We start from the raw sequence: 21,953 nt of genomic DNA, 5'->3' as shown, positions 1-21,953 counted from the left end.
TCCTTATCTCACCCCTCTTTGTTGTGCTCTGGAAAGGCCACAACCTGGTTAAAATCAGCTGTCTGCCTGCTCTGTGCCTGACCTTGAGTAGCTGAGTGTTGCTGGAGAAAAACACCTGGCCCTAGTAAGCATCTCGCTGCAAATAAATGACTCTAAGTCACAGATTCCTGGAATATTTACTTTCCAAAATCCCAAATGGCTACTGCACAGTTCCCCACTGAGTTTCCTACTTAAACTCTGCTCCCCTCACCTTACTTTATCATAGAAGAGTTTCCTCATCTTTCCTCCACCGAAGGTATTATTTTACCTGTCTGTACCTTGCCTCACTACCCTCTGCCAACTCTTCCCATGGGCCCTGGTTCCCATCCCCTTTCTCCCTCTCAAAGACTCTGCTCCCACTGTTTCTTTAGCTCTTCCACATTTTTCCTTCCAGTACTCAAACACGTTCTAATTTGTCTAGGAAAAAATGAAAACAAAACCAAAACAACTCACTTGAACCCATATTACCTTTCAAAAATTTGTTTCTAATTTCTTTTCTCCCTTCAAAGAAAAACATTTTGCTAAAATAATCATCTGTCAGTATCTGTGGGGGACAGGTTCCAGGACATCCCACAGACAAAAAAAATCAGTCATTGTTCAAGTCCCTGAAAATGGCATTATATATATATATATGCACTCATATACTATGCACATCCTCCTGAATACTTAAGATCATCTCTAGAATAATTTTAATACCTAATATAACAGGTTAAGTAACTAGTTGATGTACCATGTTGTTTAGAAAAAAGTCTGTACGTACATGTTCAATACAGACTTTTTTTCCAAATATTTTCAATCTGTGATCAGCTGAATCCACAGATACAGAACTCATGGATGAATGCAAACTATAATTACTGCTTTCACTTTACAGTCTCTCCAATCTACTCCAGCACTTTCTGTCCAAACCATTTCTTATCAAGGTCTCCAATGTCCTTCTGTGTGACAGCAAACAATTATATGTCATCTTGAGTCTTGCCCCTCTATTTTGTTCTCTCTTTCTCGCTTCCTGAGAAGGACACTGGCCACCAGCTAACCTAGCTGGCATTGCTCTCCATTTCTAAACCTTAAGTCCTATCACAAGTCTTCCTGATAAGACTGGGAAACACACAGGAAGCCTGAGGTGCTAGCTCTTAAGGCACACATAAAGGACAGTTATAAAACCAACTCCTCCATATCTCCCTATTGAATTTGAATGTATTGACTCCCTCCTCCTCTACCACCCTACTTGCAAACATCTAGCTACAGCTCTGCTCAGACTGCCTATTCAGCGCAGTCTGGAATCCTATATGTAAGCTGTCCTAATACACTCTCTATTCTCATTCAGTCTCTTGATACCTTCTCTGCTCCTGGAGGCATTCCATGCTCTACAAACTTTCAGACATTTTTTTTTTTTTTTTTGACAACTAAAGGACCTTTGGGCTGATCTTTATTTTATTTTATTATTGGAAAGTCACAGTTACGCACACACACACACACACACACACACAGAGGTCTTCCATCCAATGGCTCACTCCCCAATTGGCTGTAATGGTCAGAGCTGTGCCGATCCGAAGCCAGGAGCCAGGAGCTTCTTCCAGGTCTCCCAGGCAGGTGCAGGGACCCAAGGATTTGGGCCATCTTCTACTGCTACCCAGGCCATAGCAGAGAGCTGGATTGGAAGAGGAGCAGCCGGGACCAGAACCGGTGCCCATAAGGGATGCCGGTGCTTCAGGCCAGAGCATTAACCCGCTGGGCCATAGCGTGGGCCCCTGGGCTGATCTTACTTGCCTGCACACAGTATTGTACACAGTGAACCACTCCACCTCTCCTTCTTCCCTTTGCTTTCAGGGCACACACTTCATTTTCCTCAGATCTCACTCACTGTAGTTTATCAGTAAAGAAATTCATTGGCTTCTCTCTCTCTCTCTCTCTTTTTTTTTTTTTTTTTTTTTTTGACAGGCAGAATTAGACAGTGAGAGAGAGAGACAGAGAGAAAGGTCTTCTTTTTCCATTGGTTCACCTCCTAAGTGGCTGCTACAGCCAGCGCGTTGCGGTTGGCGCGCTGCAACGATCGGAAGCCAGGAACCAGGTGCTTCCCCCTGGTCTCCCATGCGGGTGCAGGGCCAAAGCACTTGGGCCATCCTCCACTGCCTTCCCAGGCCACAGCAGAGAGCTGGACTGGAAGAGGAGCAACTGGGACAGAACCCGGTGCCCCAACCAGGACTAGAAATCGGGGTGCTGGCGCCGCAAGTGGAGGATTAGAAGTGAGCCACAATGCCAGCCTTCTCTTTTCCTCTTTTCCTTTTAAATGAGTGGTCTCTAAGAAAGGGCACAATCTGAGAAGAAAATATTACGGCTTCTATTTCTATTTTTTCTCTTCATGTTTTCTGTTTTGTTTTTTACCATAGCCTTCCACCTTGGGATGTGAAAGGGTCTCTCACTGTGGTCTTATCATCCTTTCTCTAATGATCAGTGGTGCTGAGCCATCTTTTCATGGAGTTGTGGTCATCTGTGTATGTTCCTTAAGGAAATGTCTGTTCTAGTCCCTACCTCATTTGGTTGGAGATGGTTGTTGTTCTAGAGTTTTTCTTAACAAACTAATCCATCATCAGATCTGCCTTTTACCTTTGTTGACAGTATCCTTTGATGGTTGTAATTTGAAGAAAGTCCAATTCACTAATTTTTCCTTTGTTGCCTGTATTTTTGGTATTATATTCACAAATTCATCACCAAATCCACTGTTATAAAGCTTCTCTCTTTGTTCTTTCTCCTTTTTCTTTTAAAAATTTTATAAGGGGCAGCATCCTGGTGCAGCAGTTAAACTGCTGCCTGCGATGCCAGTTTCCAATATGAGCACTGGTTTGAGGCCCAGATGCTCCACAGCCAATCCAGCTCCTTGCTAATGCACCTGGAAAAGCTGCAGAAGATGGTTCAAATACTTGGGACCCTCACTCCCATGGTGATGAACTAGATGGAGTTCAAGGGTCCTGGCTTCAGCCTGGGCCAGGCCATTTAAAGCCATTTGCGGAGTGAACTCCAAAGATTTCTCTCTCTCTCTCTCTTCCTCTTCCTGTAACTCTGCCTTCCAAATAAATGAATGTTTTTCCTAAAAAAAGTTTTATAGTTTTACTCTTAGTACTACATCATTTTTTGTTAACTTAAAACTATCTAAAATAAAATATTTTAAAAGGACTTTTATAATTTTAGCTATTATATTTAGGTCTTTGATACGTTTCAGATAATTTTCCTACACAATGGAATATCTGGTTTCACCACACAATTTACTGAAAAGACTATCATTTTCTCACTAAATGATCTTAGCACTACTGTTGACAATCATTTGATGATATATGGAAAAAAGTTTTTTTTTTTTTTTTTTTTTTTTTTTTTTGGACAGGCAGAGTAGACAGTGAGAGAGACAGAGAGAAAGGTCTTCCTTTCCGTTGGTTCACTTCCCAAATGGCTGCTATGGCCGGCGCGCAGCACTAATCCAAAGCCAGGAGCCAGGTGCTTCCTCCTGGTCTCCCATGTGGGTGCAGGGCCCAAGCACTTGGGTCATCCTCCACTGCCTTCCCGGGCCACAGCAGAGAGCTGGACTGGAAGAAGAGCAACCGGGACAAAATCCAGCACCCCAAAGGGGACCAGAACCTGGGGTGCCGGCGCCACAGGCAGAGGATTAGCCAAGTGAGCTGTGGTGCCGGCCTGGAAAGAAGTATTTCTTCTGATCTATTTTATTCCACTGGTCTATATATATATGTCTTATGCAAATACCATACTGCTTTAATTATTGTAGCTTTGTAGTAAGTTTCGAAATCAGGAAGTATGATTCTGCCAATTCTGGTTTGGTTTTTTTTTTTTTTTTGAGACTGTTTTGGAAATTTGATATTTCTTAAGATTCCACATGAACTTTAGGCTGAATTTTTCTCTTTCTGCAAAGAATGTTGGAACTTTGAAAAGGATTGCATTAATCTGTATATTGTTTTGGATATTGTTGACATCTTATTATTAAGTATTATAATCCACGAACATTCCCATTTATGAATATCATCTTTAATTCCTTTCAGCAAATTTTTTTAGTTTTTCAGTCTATAAATCTTTCACCTGTTTTGTTAAATTTACTCCTAAATGTCTTATTCTTTTTTGATGCCATTGAAAATGGAAGGGTTTTCTAAATTTCCTTTTCAGATTGTGCTGGTTAATGTACAGAAATACAATTGATTTTTATGTAATGATTTTACATCATGCAACTCTGCTGAGTTTACTAGTGATAACAGTCTTTGTGTGCATAATATTTAACCTTGCACTTACCTTGATCTTGGGACTGTTTTTTCTATTTCTGTGAAAAATCTCATTGGAATCTTGATAGGGATTGAGTATGCAGATTGCTCGAATGTTATGAACATTTTAACAATTCTAGTGTATGAACATAGGACATACATTGATTTATTTGTAGCTACTTCAATATCTTTCATCTGTGTTTTAGAGTACAAGGTTATTGACTTTCTTGGTTAAATTTATTCCTAACTATCTTTTTAAGACTATTGTAAGTAGAACAGTCTTCTCAATTTCTTTCTTAGTTCACTGTAGTGTGTAAAATTAGAACTGATTATTTTACATTGATTATGAATCTTACAACTTCACTTGTTTATTAATTCGTGTGGAATATTTTGTGTGTGTTTCTGGAATCTTTAAACTCACATTTATCTTAGTTTTTTTCCCTTTCTCTTTAGCTTTCTCTTTTCTGTACATGCAAATAGCCACCAAAACACTTCAATTTGTTTTGATTTTAGTGTTTCTGATCTTTGACACTTTCCCTAGACTCTTGTAATCCAATGTAATTGAATGATATTTGTATTTATAACACCTGGGACAGTAAAGTCATATTCTAAAATAGTTTTTTTAATCTTGCTTTCTCAGTCACACCTCTGGGAGCATAGGCCATGCAAATCTCAGTCTACTACCTAATACCTTAGAGGCAGCAGTGGTGGTCAGGAGGACCTTGGTGATAGTGGACACAGTGCTTACCAGATGTGTGAATGTAGGCGAGTGGCTTAGACCCCCTCACTGTCATTTTTCAACTGGGAATGGAGGATAATGATAACATCTGCCTCAGAGGGTTGTTGAAAGACTTAACTAGGACAACAACTGTAAAGTATTTAGTGTATCATACCCTTTCGTTTCCTTTCTCCATCTGAGGCCTTACATTTGACTATTTCTCCACAGGCACATACGGAATTGATCTCCTGACACCTCTTGTCTATGTTACCTCTTTTGACACCTACCGTTTACTATCTTTTACTGTTTATTATCTTTTTATATTATCTTCACTACCAAATTATAAAATCTCCAAGAACTGAGAGCTTGTCTTCTCTTTCTTCTCTTGTGTTTGTGGTGTGTTTGTAACACAGGATTTACATGTGGAAATGCTTAGTTAATATGTGCTTTTTAATTGTTTGATATAATGAAAACCTTCATTGCCTGATTTCCAATGTCCTGGGGAGTGGCTGTTTCACTTATTTTACTTGCTTTTGCTTGGTTTGTTGTTTCAGCCCCCTGTTACTTGGTTGGAAGCAGAAGTTCCCCACTTTGATTTTAAAACAGTTGACAGCATTTAAAGATAACAAAAAAGTAATGAAGACTATCTGAGCATTTTGCTAGCTGTCTCTATAAATCATGGGCAAAATGAAGACATATCAGGATGGCCAGACAATATTCGTTGAATGTTGGATAAATGACACATACTTTTCTAGAATAAGTATGTTCCATGCAATATTTGTTGTCTGTCTGACATTCAGATATAATTAGATATTCTGTGTATGTATTTTTTTGTTTGCTAAATCCAACAACCCTACCGTAAAGGCTTTCTGTTTCAAAAAAATGAGAACAAGCATTTTTCTTTGTAGAAATGAGAATATTCCCATGAGTTTTAATCAAAGTGCTTCTATGTCAAAAAATACAGCTGGAGACATCATTATGAAACAAACCTGAAACACAACTATGACCTTAACATGAAAAAAATGTGTTGGTAGAGTTAATGAATAACATAACCTTAAATAGCAACAAGCCTCACTTTTGAATATAAATGAAAATGATGGTTCTGTGAAATGTGATCCTGTACTAAATGAAACAATTGGTTGGGTTTCAAAATCTTTTCTCATACTAGTATATAAAATTATGGAAATATTTGCATATCTAAGTACTCCTAGAAATATTGTTGCTCTATGTGTTGAAGCCATTGCATAGAATTCTCAGGACAAATCCTAAGGAAACTTAGAATTATCTGAAGCATGTCCTATTGCAACTGAGCAGAATATAAATATCAATCAAATCTCTTTGTTGTATTTCTTCAGGATATCAATGAAAGTTTTATGTGCCAGAAGAAACTTCTATACATAGCATTCACTTTGGTACCAAGTTAGAATCTGACTTGTTTTGAAAAAATCATGAATAGTTCAGTATATTGATCAAAATGAGTAGCTACACACAGAATTCTTGCAAAGTAAGTGCTGCCTCAGACTTGTTATACAACCAAGTAACACAATGCAACGTGTAGTTCAAGTCATCCCTTTCTTTACTATGAAGGTTCTACATAGCAAAACATGGAATATTCTCCCCCTGGCTTCAATATGGACAATTCTCCAGTATACCTGATTGCTTTGTCAGAGGAATCTGACCTACAATATAGTATGTAATTATCAGAGAGGAAAAGTTTTCACCTTTTAATTCAACAATATTTATGGGATGCTTAATATAGGCCAAGCAGTATTTGAAGGAATGAAAAAGACAAAGGTCCGTGCTGTCAAGGAATCTGCATTTTAGTGAGTCAGACAATATTTAAAAATGAAGAGATAAGGAAAAATAACCAAAATCAACACTATGAGAAGTGGTGCTATAGCTTGGAGAATAGTTTGAGTATGCCCTAAAGATCTATATATTGGAAACTTGGTCCCCAAAGTGTTATTTTACTGATTAATTGATTAATGTTAATGGTTAATGCATTAAGGATGAAGATTTGATCTAGTGATCTAGTCATGGTATCTGGGAGATGGGTCAAGCAGATGGTCTTCAGGTCACTGGGGGCATGGCCTCAAAAGGTAGTTCTGAGGGGAGGGTTGATTATATAAGCATAGTTCAGCTTGGTTGCTCTCTCTCTCCTTCCTGTCTAGCCATATGATCCTCCCTCCATAAGCACTGTGCCCTCCATCCCCCTCAAAAGTTACCAGACCAATGAGGCCACCTGACCTTGGACTATGAACCTTTAAAACTGTAGGCTGCAATAAGCCATCTTCCTTCACAAGAAAATCCTCTCAGGTGTTTTAGTTGTAGTAACAAGAGTCAGACTAAAGCAGATAGTGCTGCGAAAGGGAGCAACTGAGTGAACTTTTAGGTGAGATGCGCCTGAGGATGTGGTTTAATTTTAGTGCAGACCTGAATGAAGCTTTGAAGCTGCCCAAGCAGAGATCTGGGAGGAGAACCCTGGAAAATTCAAAGGCCCTAAGACTGCTGAGCTTGGTGTGCTCTGAAGGCAGACCAGTGCAGCAAGAGAGAGATTAGGTGCAGTTAGGCAGAGTCCAAATGGGTTAATCCTTTTTCTGTTACTGTAATGAACTATCTGAGGCTACCTACTTTATTAAGAAAAGAGACTTGTTTAGCTCATAGTGTTGGATACTGACAGTCCAAGGAGCATGGTGCCAGCTCTGGTGAGGTCTGCATCACATCATAGGAAGTGGCACCACAGCAGGAACACATATAAGAGGGAGATGCCACGAGGTGAAACCGGAAGCTGAAGAGGCCAGGGAGAGGCCAAGCATGTTTTTTAAAGAAATCCTCTCAAAAGTGCTAGCCAGAAGCCTCACTAGAAGAGCACTAATCTCTTCCTAGGGCAGTGCTTCCAATAATCTCAACAATTTACGCTAGGCCCCACCTCTTAAAGATCCCACCACCTCTTAACATCACCACACTGAAGACCGAGCTTTCAACACGAGGGAGAAATACCACACCCAAACCATAGCATAAGGTTATGCAGGTTTTCAAACAACAGTGATTTATTCTGAGTGTGGTGGGAGGCCACAAGCTAATTCAATTAAAAGTTAAATTAAAGGAATATTTATTAATACATTCCTTTAAAGATGAAGTTAATAACAATGAGGAAAGAGCAAGCATTTTGAAAAGTAAGCAACGGGTGAAATGTGCTCTAAATGGAATAAACTTAAAACCTTTTTTTAAAAAGATTTTTATTTATTTATTTGACAGAGTTACAGATAGTGAGAGAGAGAAACAGAGAGAAAGGTCTTCCTTCTGTTGGTTCACTCCCCGAATGGCCGCCACGGCCAGAGCTACGCTGATCCGAAGCCAGGAGCCAGGAGCTTCTTTCCTGGTTTCCCACGCGGGTTCAGGTACCCAAGCACCTGGGCTATCCTCCACTGCCCTCCCGGGCCACAGCAGAGAGCTGGACTGGAAGAGGAGCATCCAGGGCTAGGATCTGGCGCCCATATGGGATGCCGGCGCCACAGGCAGAGGATTAACCTAGTGCGCCACCGTGCTGGCCCCAAAACCTTTTAAAATTTTTTGTTTTGTTTATTATTTGAGGGGAAGAGTTAGAGAGAGAGAGAGAGAGATCTTCCAGCTACTGGTTCACTCCCCAGATGGCTGCAATGGCAAAACTGGGCACATTTGAAGCCAGAAGCTTCTTCTGGATCTGCCACATGAGTGCAGGGCCCCAAGCATTTGGGCCATCTTCCATTGCTTTTCCAGGCCATAGCAGAGAGTTGGATCAGAAGAGGAGTAGCCAAGACATGAACTGGTGCCTATATAGTATGGTGGTGCCGCAGGCTGAGGCTTAGCCTACTATGCCACAGTGCCAGCCCACTTAAAACCTTCTTAACCATTGTCTCATGAAGTCACCATTAAACGAAGACTATCTTTCAAACTGAAGAATATTACTATCAATTTTCATGTGCTGAAAATGATTATTTTTAAATCTGGTTTAACATTTTGTTACAAAGTGAAGGTCTGATTCTAAATTCAAGTCATTTAGCTGTTTAGTTTTAATGGTTGTCATAGGTAAGAAACATTCCACCGAGAAACACAAATTCCAATGAAAGGAGTTCACTCTGTCATTAAGTCTTAGATTCATTTTTCAGTTCCATTCAGCAATTGTGCAAAGATTTTTGCTAAAACATAGCTTAATGGTACAGGAATTTAACACAGCAGTTAAGCCCCTGCTGGGGTCACCCACATCCCATCATGGAGTACCTGAATTCAAATCTTGTTGCTGTTTCTGATTCTAACTTCCTGCTGATGGACACCATGGGAGCCAATGGTGATTGATCAAGTAGTTTGGTCCCTGTCACTCACATGGGAGATCTAGGTTGAGTTCTCATCTCCTGGCTTCAGCCTGGCCCAATCCAGGCTGTTAAAGGCATTTGGGGAATGAAGCAGCAGATAAGAGATTGCTCTTTAACTTGGTGTCTTGTTTGTTTGCCTTTCAAATAAATAAAATTTTCATTTAAATAAAATTTTAAAATTAAAATATAGCTTAGAATTGTCCATCCTCCCTAATGCCAAATAACTATTCTTGCCAACTGACTGAAAAGTAGTAGTTTTTATATTTTTAACAAATGGATTTTATATCTTTAGATCCTCACTTGCAAGACTTTTGAGTAAGTTTTTAAGGGTTCAGATAAAAGAGCATTTATTAGTTTAATTGCTTTTTATTAGTGACATATACAAATTTTGGCCAAAAAAAATACAATCTTGGAAATATTTCCAAATATTCATTTCCATGTATAGTTCTCTGTATAGTATGAGCTTCTTTCTTACTTCTTAAACAGTGTCTTTACCTTAAAGATATTCTATAGTGTGTTTAAATTTTTAAGAAAATGCTAGATAGTATATATAGGCAATCACCTGCCACTACAAAAATGTAAAAGTCAGAAAATTTGACCCAAGGCAAAGTCCTTTCCAGTGTACTTGTGGGAGGCTGGCTGAAGCCAGTATGAAACTGGTCACTTGGGTATAGCTAGTGTACGAGTAAAACGTAGAACATTTGAAGAGATGCACCGTGGTATCTGATACAGGTTGTAATGTTTCAGAGTGACTGCACAGTGTCTCAAGGACACACTTCTGTTGGAAAAGAAGCAGCCGCACCTGTAAAGTGACACTAAAACACATTAAAAAATGTTAAGTGAATTTTTTCTGTTTCTTCCCATAGAATTTGTCCATCTGACCCTGAAATACCTAGCCAAGATTCTCAGCTTTTTACAAAAGTATCAATTAATTAATTAATCCAAGAGGCGGAAAGACAGAGTTCTTGTGGACAGGTTCACTCCCCAAATGTTGGCCACCAGAGGGGTGGGAGGCGAGGGGCAAGCGGCTGAAGCTGGGGAGCCTTGACTCAATTCAGGTCCCTGACATGGATGGCAGGGACCCAACTACTTGACTGCTGCTTCCCAGGGTCTGCACTGGAGAGAAGCTGAAGGCACAGCTGCAGCCCAGAAACGAACATGGCAAATTCTGATGTGGGATGTGCGCATTTTCACCGGTATTTTAACTGAAAAACAGTTAAAGACCTGCCTCAAAGCACACTTAAAAAAAAAAAAAAAGATTATTTAAAAGTCAGAGAGAGAGAGAGACAAATTGTCCATCCACTGGTTCACTCTCCAAATGCCCGCAAGAGCTGGGGCTGGGCCAGGTAAAGGCCAGGAGCTAGGAACTCCATCCGGGTCTCCTACATGGGTGGCAGGGACCCACATACCTGGGTCCATCTGCTGCCTTCCTTCACAGGCACCTTAGCAGGAAGCAGAGGAGCCAGGGCTTAAACTGCATATGGAGTGTGGTCATCCCAAGCAGGGCTTAACCCACTGAAGAACCAACAGCTCAAAACACATTTTTTTTTCATATTTTTTTTTTTAAGAAGCAAATTAACAGCAGAAGAAAAAAAAAACCCTTTTATCTCTAAATTTCCCTTCCACAGTAATGTAACAGAGGGCAGGACATGGAATATATGTTAGCATGTGTCTAAATAAGCCCTTTATGCTGACATTTTGCAACTTATTTTTCTCCTTATGTTTGTGAGCAATGTTTACTTCAATGTGATTTCACCTGGATAAAAATATCGTTTAGGTGAACAGGAAGGGATATCTGGCTCCGTTCTGTCCCCCCTGGTGGTAGCCCTGGGAACATGGTAATAACCATGCTGGGGTGTGAGCCAGCCACAGGTCTTGCCAGACCACTGTGGCCTCTGCATTCTCCTCCAGCCCTCGTTTGAAATAATGATATCGCTAGAATCAATTCAGGGAAATGTGGTCTTGGCAAACAATTAGAAGCAGGAAGAGGGGAGAGAAAATAAGCCAAGAGGAGTGAAATGTGGTTATTTTACCATCCCACAGATGCCTTCGTTTACAAAAAAAAATCTCATTTTGCTTCCATTACTAGAATATTTACTTACAACTCAGGAATAATCATATATCCAGAAACTTTGGACGACAGGACTTACACATTTTGGACCGAAATTTTCACTGAAGAGATTTTTATTGCCAATAATTTACTGTACTGAAAATTTTGTTTATTGTCCATGAGATATTCACAATTCTGGTGCTGTACCAGATAAGTTTAGTGGTATCAAAGTTTCAAAGGGAGTAATTTATCAAAATGATCATTTCACCCATATAAAATTAGCAAGTGGAGGTAGGCATTTGGCAAAGTTAAGATGCCACTTGGAAGGTCCACATGGCATATCCAAGTGCCAGGATTCAAGTCCTGGCTTCACTCCAATGCCAGCTTCCTGCTAATACACAGCTTGTGAGGCAGCAGTGATGGCCAAGGGGTTGGGCAGTAGATTGAGTTCCCAGTTCCTAGCTTTGGCCTGGCCTGTCCCCAGCTATTGTTAGCATCTGGGGAGTGAACCAGTGGATAGGAGATTTCTCTCTCTTTCTGCCTTTCTAAATAAATAAATAAATAATTATAAATAAATACATACAATTAGAAAATGGTAAAGTGTCAATTAATGTAAGCAAGACAATAAACCCAAATTCAGAAGGAAATAAAGACCTAAGTATATAAGTTAAGCTGAGCTGAAATACATACTTCAGAACCATTTGTCAAGATATCCTGTATCTACACTAAAAGTAATGTAAAGGCCCTCTAGACAAAGACTAGACTAGCAATCCAAAAGCCCATTTCTGCTTTTCTTCTTTATGAGTATATACAGGAAAGAAAAGGCTAAATGGAGGGAGAAATTTCCTTTTAACACCTAAAAACTTATCACAAAAGGAAGGGCATCCATTTACTACACAAGTAAAATGGACTTATATAATTATACAAATTAATGACAACTTGTAAAAATTTCTCCCTTGTAAACATACTCTATCCTTAAAGATTTAAGTTAGAATCATATCTGTTAATTTAAGTGTACTGAATTTTAACAGTAAAAAGGATATGTTCACAGGAGATAATTTCTGTAAAATGTTAAATACATCTTCTGCCTATAAAAATGTTGTTTGCCCCCTGGTGGTGAAATTATTATCTCCCTTTTTTTAAAGTTAATAGACTTTAATTATGAAATCTTAGCACTAAGAGCCCATATGTGGTGGAAAAAATGATAGAGCATTTTAAATAGGAGGTGGAGAGAGATGAAGTTGGGATATATAGCTTGGTAAAATGGGTGCAATGCAACAGAAATATTTAGGACGGCAAATTTAAATTTCCCATATCTTACCATTTGGAACCAAGTTTTCTTTACTCTGTCTCCATGTTTTTATGTGATCATATTACCAATGCAGGATTGTGCAGAATATGGCCTCCTCGTAGTAAATTTAATAACAAGAACTTATGAGGCATGGAATTTCTACATACACACTCATGCCTTAGTTGGGGCCTGTTGATTGAGGTGAATAGCAACTCAGCACTGTTTTCCTCTGTGTTCCAATTTGGCATCATAAATAGTACTAGCGCTCAGTGGCTGGATGCCAAAACCAAGCTGTTCAGGCTGAAGAAGAGGTCTGTTAAAATTTCCTTTTGTAGGCTAATTGGAACCTTTGTGTTTGAAGAAAATACAATTGCTGTGGTTGTGTTGAATTGAGGAGTTGGTAGGAGAGAGGGTTGAAGGAGAAAGACTAATGCTTAAATTTTAAAAAGTTATTCAAGTTAGTTACTAAAAACCTTTGAAAAATGATAATCCTGGAACCACAAGATGTTAGAAGAAATTTTAACATGGATTTTTCTGTGATAATTAAAGTCCACACCAAGCAGAAAATATCACTGAAAACCTGGAGCTAGCTACTACAGAGTAAGATGACAACTACCAGTGAATCTCGAATGACTAAATAGTTGAATGTGAATGTTTTCCTTTTATTCAATCAGGTACATGCTATTAATATCTGCTGTTTAACCTGAAGCTGAATTTAGCAGGAAAATCATTAATAATTGGTTTCTAAAAAAGATTTTATTTATTTAAAAGGCAGAATTAGAGAGAGAGAGGGAGCTACAGAGGTCTTCCATCCACTGGTTCACTCTCCAAATGACTGCAATGGCTAGGGCTGGGCCAGGCGGAAGCCAGGAGCCAGGAGTTTCTTCTGGGTCTCCCACGTGAGTATAGGACCTAAGCACTTGGGCCATCCTCAGTTGTTTTCCCAGGTGCACTAGCAGGAAGCTGGATCGGAATTGGACAGCCACTACTTGAACTGGCACCCATATGGGATTCTGGCGCTGCAGACAGCAGCTTAACCCACTATGCCACAATGCTGGCCCTACTAGTATGTTTTTATGAAGTTGGAATGAAAAAATTTAAACTGACTTTAACAATCACTTTTGTGTGTGTGTGAAAAGTCTTTTAAGTCTTTTATCAATCTAGACAAAAGATTAGACAAATTTCTAGTGACGTGTACAAGAACAGCCTAAGCTTGATAACAAATACTTTTAAAGACAACATCTAGACATTTACAAAGAGATAAGGGCAGGCATTTGGCCAGTGGTTGGGATAGCTGTGTGCTATACAGGAGTAGCTGGATTTGATTTGCAACTCCTGCTCCTGACTCCAACTTCCCGATAAAGCAGACCCTGGGAGGCAGCGCTGATAGTTCAAGTAGTTCTCATGTGAAAGGCCTGGTTGAGTTCCAAGCTACCGGCTTGGCCCCCCTGTACCTCCCTATTGTAGATACCCGGGGGTTGAACCTGCTAATAGGAGCTTTCTCTCCCTCTCCCTCCCTGTCTCCATATCTCTTGTCTCTCTCTGCTCTCAAATGAAAAAACAATAAAAATAACTAGATAAGATTTATTTATGGAAGCTTTAATACAATATAAAGACTTTCCATAAAATTATAGTTATATATATACAGCAATCACTATATACTCAGCACTAATTATCTCACTTAATTCCCACAACAACCTTAGATTTTGATGGCAGTGTTACTCAAATTTTTAGAGTAAGATGAAACACAGAAATCACCCAGCTAGTAACTGATAGAGCTAGGGCTCAATTTTAATCTAACTGGTTCTGGAATCTGTGCTCTTATTCACTATGAGGTTATTTGAATAAGTAGTGCATTATTCAAAGAAGTGAAAATCAACATGTTAGAAATTTATATTTATTATTTATAACATGAAGAACATCTGTATTTATTCATAAGGACCTTCAAATGATTAAAATTCAAAATGCAATACAAAAGGAATTATTTCCCAAGAAGGTGCTTCCCCAAAACAATATTTTTCTAACCTTTGTCAACTCAATGAAAGTCTGTGAATAGTGTTTGGATAAATAAATTACTAAGAGAGGATAATGTTCCATTAAAGAACAATGACATCTCAGAACTTCATGTCCATGTATTTGAGAAACAGCCATATAGAGGCTAATAAGAACATTTCAAGATTTAATGAGAGCCAGATTTTTCTAAATCATGAGATGAATAGGCCATTAATGTTGGTTTTATGAGTTTAGATTTTAGTTGTAATAGGTTCTATATTCCATTCTGTTTCACAAATTTAATCTCACCCAAAAGTAAATGATAAACTACCAAATATCTTATTGAAGCGTCTTTGTGTACTATTGGTCTATTAATTTACCAGTATTCTTTCACATTCCCCGCTGTCAAAGGGTTGGTCATGGGCATGAGTTTAATCTAGCAGTTAAGACACCTGTTAAGATGCCTGTGTCCCACATCAGAGTGCCTGCGAGTTCAATCTCCAGTTCCAGCTTCTGATTCCAACTTCCTGCTAATGCAGACGCTGGAAGGCGGCAGGTGATGGCTCAAGTAATTGGGTTCCTGCGCTACCATTACCCCAGTGTGGGAGACCTGGATTGGGTTCCCAGCCCCTAGCTTTGGACAGGCTCATCCCAAGATGTTGCAAGCATTTGGGTAGTAAACTGGCAGATGGGAACTCTGTCTCTCTAATCAGTAAATTATATACATATAAATATACACATACACACACATATCTATTTAAAGGCAATGGTTATTATGATGTTCAAGATTTTGTGTAACAGGATCAAAATTCTTCCTATCAACCTCTATGTGGATGACCCATCAACAAGTTGGATTCTCCCTGTTCTCATTGCATATTTTTCCCTGTGCATTTTAGCCACACACAAATAGTTACACCTTGAACCTTATCCATAGAGTCTACAGAACCTACAAAATGATTTTTAACATGTAAAATCATTCTTTAATCATATAAGAGCTGATACATTCCCAGCTTACTTGCAAAGCACCATATTGAAAATAATTAGATGTCTTCACTAAAACCATTTAAAAAAGTAAAAGGCAGATTAATTCTGATTATTTAACTCCTTACACTGAACTATGCACATATTTATATTAGCTCATTAATTTTCTGCCTTCCTTAGACTTTAAGATTTCCTTCTTTAAGGCTTTTTGAAACGCTTGCCTTCATTGCTTCTCAGAAGCTTTTTTTTTTTAATATTTACTTATTTATTTATTTGAAAGGCAGAGTTACAGAGAGGTAGAGAAAGAGAAAGAGAGAGAGAGAGAGAGAGAAAGAGAGAAAGAGAGAGAGAGAAGTCTTCCATCCGCTGGTTCACTCTCCAAATGGCCCCAATGGCCGGAACAGAGACGATCCGAAGCCAAGAGCCTGGAGCTTCCTCCAGGTCTCCCATGTGGGTACAGGGTCCCAAGAACTTGAGCCATCTTTGACCACCTTCTCAGGCCATAGCAGAGAAATGGATCAGAAGTGGAGCAGACGGTATTCGAAATGGTGCCCATATGGAATGCCAGCGCTGCAGGTGGCGGCTTTACCCGCTATGCCACAGCGCCAACCCCCAGAAGATTTTCTAACGTTTGACTATGACATACTTAGATTTGTTACATTTATCCTATGGGAGTTTGCCGAGTTTATTGCATTTGTATGGTTGTTTTTTCCTTCCTTTTTTTAACAGCCCTACTGAGATATAATTGACACAACACACATTTTCCTCACTTAAAATGTACAAGTCTATGTTTTTAGTATTCACAAGTTTATGTAACCATTACCGTGATCTAATTTTAGAACATTTTTATACTCCTTAAAAAATTCCCATATGCATTAGCAGTCAATATCTAACCTCTACTACCCTCAGCCCTAAGTAACTGTTAAATTACTTTCTGCCTTTATAAGTGTGCCTGTTCTGAATATTTTTTCTTGACCTGTTCTCAAGTTCACTAATCCTCTGTTCTGCTGTGTCCAGTCAGCTGTTAAACCCATTCATTAAGCTTTTTATTGTAGATATTATATTTTTAAATTCAAGATTTTCCATTAATTATTTCATGGATTCCAATTGTTAAAATTCTGTATATTTTAATTCATTTTGTCTACTTTTTCTCCTATTGCTTTATTTTACGATGGTAAAATTCTAAACTGAATGCTATTATCTGATTTATCTATGGGTCTTCTATTACCTACTTTTTTTTTCTCTTGATTACTGGTCAAATTTTCCTGCTCTTCTCATGTGTCAGAATATTTTTACCAAGTGCCAGATTTTTCTATTAAAAACCTATAGACAATATAGATGGAAAAACAGAGAGTGGTCTGATTACCTCAGTCTATTCAGGGATGAGCTGGGTTGGACTGGGTGGCAGTTTTAGTGAGACTCTGGCCACTTCCGGGTTCTCTGGTCTTCTCACGTAATTCCTCAGGGCATCTGATTAAGAGCCTGGAAGGACCTCGTTTCCTTTGCTCAGGAGATTCAGTTCTGTCTCTGAGAGATGTTAAACTTTAGATCTTCAGACTTCTGCTCATATCGCAGAAATATTGGAAATGTCTCGAGGAGTGAAAGTGCCTCTGTCTTTTTTTTTTTTTTTTTTTTTTTTTTTTTTTTTGGACAGGCAGAGTGGACAGTGAGAGAGAGAGAGACAGAGAGAAAGGTCTTCCTTTTGCCGTTGGTTCACCCTCCAATGGCTGCCACAGCCAGCGCGCTGCGGCCGGCGCACTGCGCTGATCCGAAGCCAGGAGCCAGGTGCTTCTCCTGGTCTCCCATGGGGTGCAGGGCCCAAGCACTTGGGCCATCCTCCACTGCATTCCGGGCCACAGCAGAGAGCTGGCCTGGAAGAGGGGCAACCGGGACAGAATCCGGTGCCCCGACCGGGACTAGAACCCGGTGTGCCGGCGCCGCAAGGCGGAGGATTAGCCTAGTGAGCCGCGGCGCCAGCCAGTGCCTCTGTCTTTGAGGCAGGCACCTTCTAAGTGGAGTGAATTTTGTATGTCTTGGTAGAATGGGAGGAGATTTTACTTTGCCTACCAGGTCCAATCCCTCAGCATCTGGTACAACCCCCAAACTCGATAAATGTCTTGTGGGAAAATGGGCTGTATGGTTGAGTATCCTTTTCATTCCCATTCCATTCCATATGACTGTTGAACATTTTATTGGTTCCTCTTTTTTTTCTGTGTGAAGGCCCTCTGCTGAGGCCAAGCTTGACCAGTCCATGTCCAGAATCTGTAAATGTTATCAGAGAAAAAAAGCAATTAGTGATTATCAACTCTCTTGGTTCAGACTTTGGCAAAAGAAGATTGATTCAGTTGCACCATCCTTTGTGAGACAATGGCTGAACATATGAAGACACCAAACTAGAAGTCCAAATAGGAATATAATTTTGGACTTTGCAAGGGACCTGGACCAGCAAGAACCATCATCTCCAGGTAGCCAAGTGTGATTAGAATTGGGTGGGATGAATCTTCCCAAGTAACTCCTTTTGTCAGCAAGAAGTACTGTACCAAAGTGACTCCAACTGCTTTTTAGCTTGGCCTTGGAAAGAGAATGGACTTCCTTTAGATGGAATAAGTCCCTAGGATTCTTGGACAACATAAACGTAGAGCTCATGAGGGAAATACTAGACTACCTGCCAAAAGATCAGAGTAAGCATCCTATATTTGTGGTAAGGCAGCCCTAGTTTTAAATGTCATATTGTGGTTAATTTAATGACCACATTGGAAAAAAAGATGCATATTAAGATATCAAGTAATTTTTACTATTACTCATATTATTTTATTTACTCATTGAATAAGCATTAATCTGATTTAGGAACTTGTAGCAATGTCTTTCACTTTAAGAAAACTGATACACCAAAAATAAAACTGTAGTCTAGAGTGGGGCAACAGTGATGAGGCAGTTATCAGATTCAATTCAACTAACTGAATGCTATCACATGCTGTCATCATTATGTTCTGGACTGGGGATGCACACAAAAAGTAATGCAATGGACTAAATGTTTGTGCCCTTCCAAAATTCCTATGTGATAGTCTTTGGAGGTGAGGCCTTCAGGAGGTTTAGATGAGCTTATGAAGGTACAGCACCCTGATGGGCTGGGGATCTTTATTAGAAGAGATGTGGCATCTCTCCCTCTCTTCTCCCCATCTCATCTTCTCCCTCCTTCTCCCTTGGGCATGGGAGGACACAGCAAGGCAGGGGCCATCTGTAAATCAGGAACAAGGCCCTTACAAGAAAGCCATCATGCTGACTCCCTGATGCAACATCCAGACCTCTGAGAAATAAATGTTGGTAGTTTAAATTACTTGACTCTCAGGTATTCTGTTGTAGGGGACACAGCAGACTCAGACACCCCTGCTCTGGTATATCTGAAGCATCAACTTCAGGATAGATTCTCTTGTCATTAATTTATGTGTATACATTAATTTCAAGCAACATATACTTGCATTCACTTATGACTTCAACATATTCTTAAACTGGATATTTCCTCAGTAGATTTGCTTCCTAAAGTGTTTTTCTAATTTTATCAAATGTAAAATATTATTATTCTGCATAAGTAGTGCTATCATGACCCTATTTATCTTAATTTCACAGACTAGATACAAGATGGGAAAAGCATGAGGTCAAATGTTCAAAAATAGGGTAGCATTCTGATTTTCTGTTTTCACTTGATTCACAAGAGTAGGGAGTCAGGGAGGAAAAAACATGAGGTGGCCTAAACAAAAATAAATTACACAAAGAACAACAGTAGTGAAAAAAATTAAAAAGAGACTCATAAGGATCAATGTGAAAATTGGAGGGAAGACATTATTAACACAGAGAGAGGAAGTTTTAGCCTATATTTCTTTTTTTTTTTTAAATATTTATTTTATTTGAAAGGCAGAGTTACAGAGGCAGAGGGAGAAAAAAAAGAGAGCAAGCAAGCTTCCATCCACTGGTTCACTCCCCCAAATGGCCTCAAAGGCTGAGGCTTGGCCAGGGTGCATTTAAGAGTCTGGAACGCCACCCAGGTCTCCCAGGGTCTCCCACGTGGGTGGCAGGGGTTCTATCACTTAGGCCATCTTCCCTTGCTTTCCCAGGTTCATTAGTAGGGAGCTGGAGAGAGAGTGGGGCAGGTCAGACTCCAACCAGTGCTCATGTGGAATGCTGGCGTAGCAGGCCTGCTTTAACCTGCTGTACCACAACGTCATCCCTGCCTCCATGCAACTCTTTAAATAGACCTCAATTGGAAAAAGAATCCCAGCTGAGGCTGAGTAGGTTCTGGCGGTGAAATTAAACTTCTAAGACGGTCATTGAGTCACAAGTGTTAATTCGACCCAACTGCCAATTTTATTATGCTTGCAAAATTTTTTTTCTTCCTTTTGAAAACTTTATTTAAGGCAGACAGAAAGGGACAGTCAGAGTTCTTTTATCTACTGGTTCATCCCACAAATGCCAGCAATAGCCAGGGCACAGCTAGGTCAAGCCCTTGAGGTGGGAACTAAATCCAGGTCTCTCATGGAGGGCAGCAAGCTCTCCAGTACTTGAGGCTGCTGCCTTCCAGGGTGTGCATTCAGGAAGCTTGATCTGAAACAGAGGAACTGAGACTGGAACCCAGACACTCTGAGATGGGATGCGCGAGTCTCAAGCAGCGACCTCACTGCTGCACCCAACCCAACACCTACCTCTACGCCTGTAAATAAATCTTAATACATAATTTAAGTATACTCACACTTTTTTGGGTCTTGGCTTGCATTCCTTTTCTGCTTTCTTAAAAAAAAAACAAAAACATACTTTCTACTCGCTGTCTGGTTCAGTTTCCTCTATCATGGCTGATGGAATAATGAAAGGTATGGAGCGCAAGCTGTAATCAATAAATCAGGCCTTGAATAGGCTTCTGGTGTTCACTATGTGGGGGCGGGCAAGACGATAGGGACTTCGAAGGAAATCTACACGTGGTACGTTCCAGGTGGCTGCGTGACGGCCGTAAGTGCCCACGTGTGGTAATATGAGCAAACGCACGCAAACCTCTGCCCTAAGCACCACAGACCAAGAGGAATTTCTACAAGGCCCAGAACTGGGGCGCCCGGAGTCCCTACTTCCGGCCCCGCCCCTCGCCGCGGTTGCTAGGAGACGTGATGTCACCGGAAGCGAGGCCCAGGATAGGCTGAGGCGCGGGGAAGCCTCTCCCCCTCCTCTGTAACCTCGGCGCCGGGCGCTGGCCCTCCAGCTGTTTGTAGGCCTGGGAGTGAGGGTCCGGGGAAGGTAGTCCCGGCTGCCCGCCCGACGCTGCGGTCGCCGGCTCCGGCAGTCCGCGCACTCCCTCTGGGGCCGGCAGTCGGGTGGGCCGCTCCGGAGCGGCAGCCCGCGCTTCTGACTGACAGGCGCTACTCCCCACAGCTCGCGCTCCCCGCCACGTCCCCGGTCTCGGCCGACGGTACTGCCTGGCTAGTGACCTTTCCGAGCCCGGCTCAATGACGGCTCCCTGCCCCCGGCTGGCGCCGCTTCCTGAGCGCCGCGGGCTCCGGCTCGGGCCGTTCCCGCTGCCGCCGCCGCTGTGGCTGCTACTGCTGCTGCTGCTGGCGGCCGCCGGGCCGGCGCGCGGCTGGGAGAGCGGAGACCTGGAGTTGTTTGACTTGGTGGAGGAGGTGCAGCTCAACTTCTACCAGTTCCTCGGGGTACAGCAGGTAAGCGCAGCCGCGTGGGGTTGGGGCGGAAAGGGGTGGGAGGAGCGCTCGGACCCCCGTTTTCGTCCCGAGGAGCGGGGGCGCGGAGGGCAGGAGGACTTGGTCGCTGTGCTCCTGGGGGGTCTTCTTCCCCGCCGGGTCCAACGGGGTCTCCTGGCAACCCCTGCCTCGGTAGTGGTCCGCCTTCCCCACTTCCTCACCGCTGCCCCGGCTCCTCAGGTTCCGGTCTCGGTGACAGGCTGCGCGGTGCCCTCTGCCCGAGCCGTGATAGCGCCTGCTGTGCTGCGCTGGCCTCTCTGGGAAGACCCGGCCCACCCCCACCCCGGAGCGGAAGCGTGGTGTGGGTAGCCGGTTTCTTACACCTACCCTTTCCTGCCCTCCCGAATGGGAGAAAGAGGAGCCCCGTCTCACCCTAAATTGTTACGTTGCCGTTTGCGCGTATTTCAGCTGCCTTCCTTCCGAGAAGATAGGAATTCATTTTGGCCAGTGTCTTAGGTTTCAAAAGTTTTTTCTTGCGTTATACTTGGTAATATTTTAGCCCTTGGATAGGGGCTGGTATCAGTTTGAAAATCTCC

The 21,953-nt window shown here is 41.3% G+C and overlaps 1 protein-coding gene and 1 long non-coding RNA gene across 3 annotated transcripts in view; one reads left to right on the top strand and one right to left on the bottom strand.

Moving 5' to 3' along the window:
- Positions 1–4,600: 4,600 nt before the first annotated feature.
- LOC127483449 (uncharacterized) lies at positions 4,601–20,845 on the bottom strand. The gene is made up of 2 exons (XR_007909674.2): positions 20,424–20,845; positions 4,601–17,941 (listed from the first exon to the last, which is right to left on the bottom strand). It is a non-coding gene; the product is annotated as an uncharacterized lncRNA (long non-coding RNA).
- The window catches only part of DNAJC1 (DnaJ heat shock protein family (Hsp40) member C1), a 196,922-nt gene continuing 195,805 nt past the window's right edge, over positions 20,837–21,953 (top strand). The window contains exon 1 of one of the 2 annotated variants that reach the window (XM_002717400.5): positions 20,837–21,378. In XM_002717400.5, coding sequence (XP_002717446.2) covers positions 21,166–21,378 — 213 coding nt within the window. In that variant the 5' untranslated portion in view covers positions 20,837–21,165. The remainder of the gene's footprint in view (positions 21,379–21,953) is intronic. The other variant, XM_051820685.2, reaches the window with a different exon arrangement.

This window comes from Oryctolagus cuniculus, chromosome 13, assembly GCF_964237555.1.
Source record: "Oryctolagus cuniculus chromosome 13, mOryCun1.1, whole genome shotgun sequence".
Taxonomy (NCBI): Eukaryota; Metazoa; Chordata; class Mammalia; order Lagomorpha; family Leporidae; genus Oryctolagus; species Oryctolagus cuniculus.
Note: the sequence above shows the minus strand (reverse complement) of the source record. Positions and strands in the feature narration are given on the sequence as shown.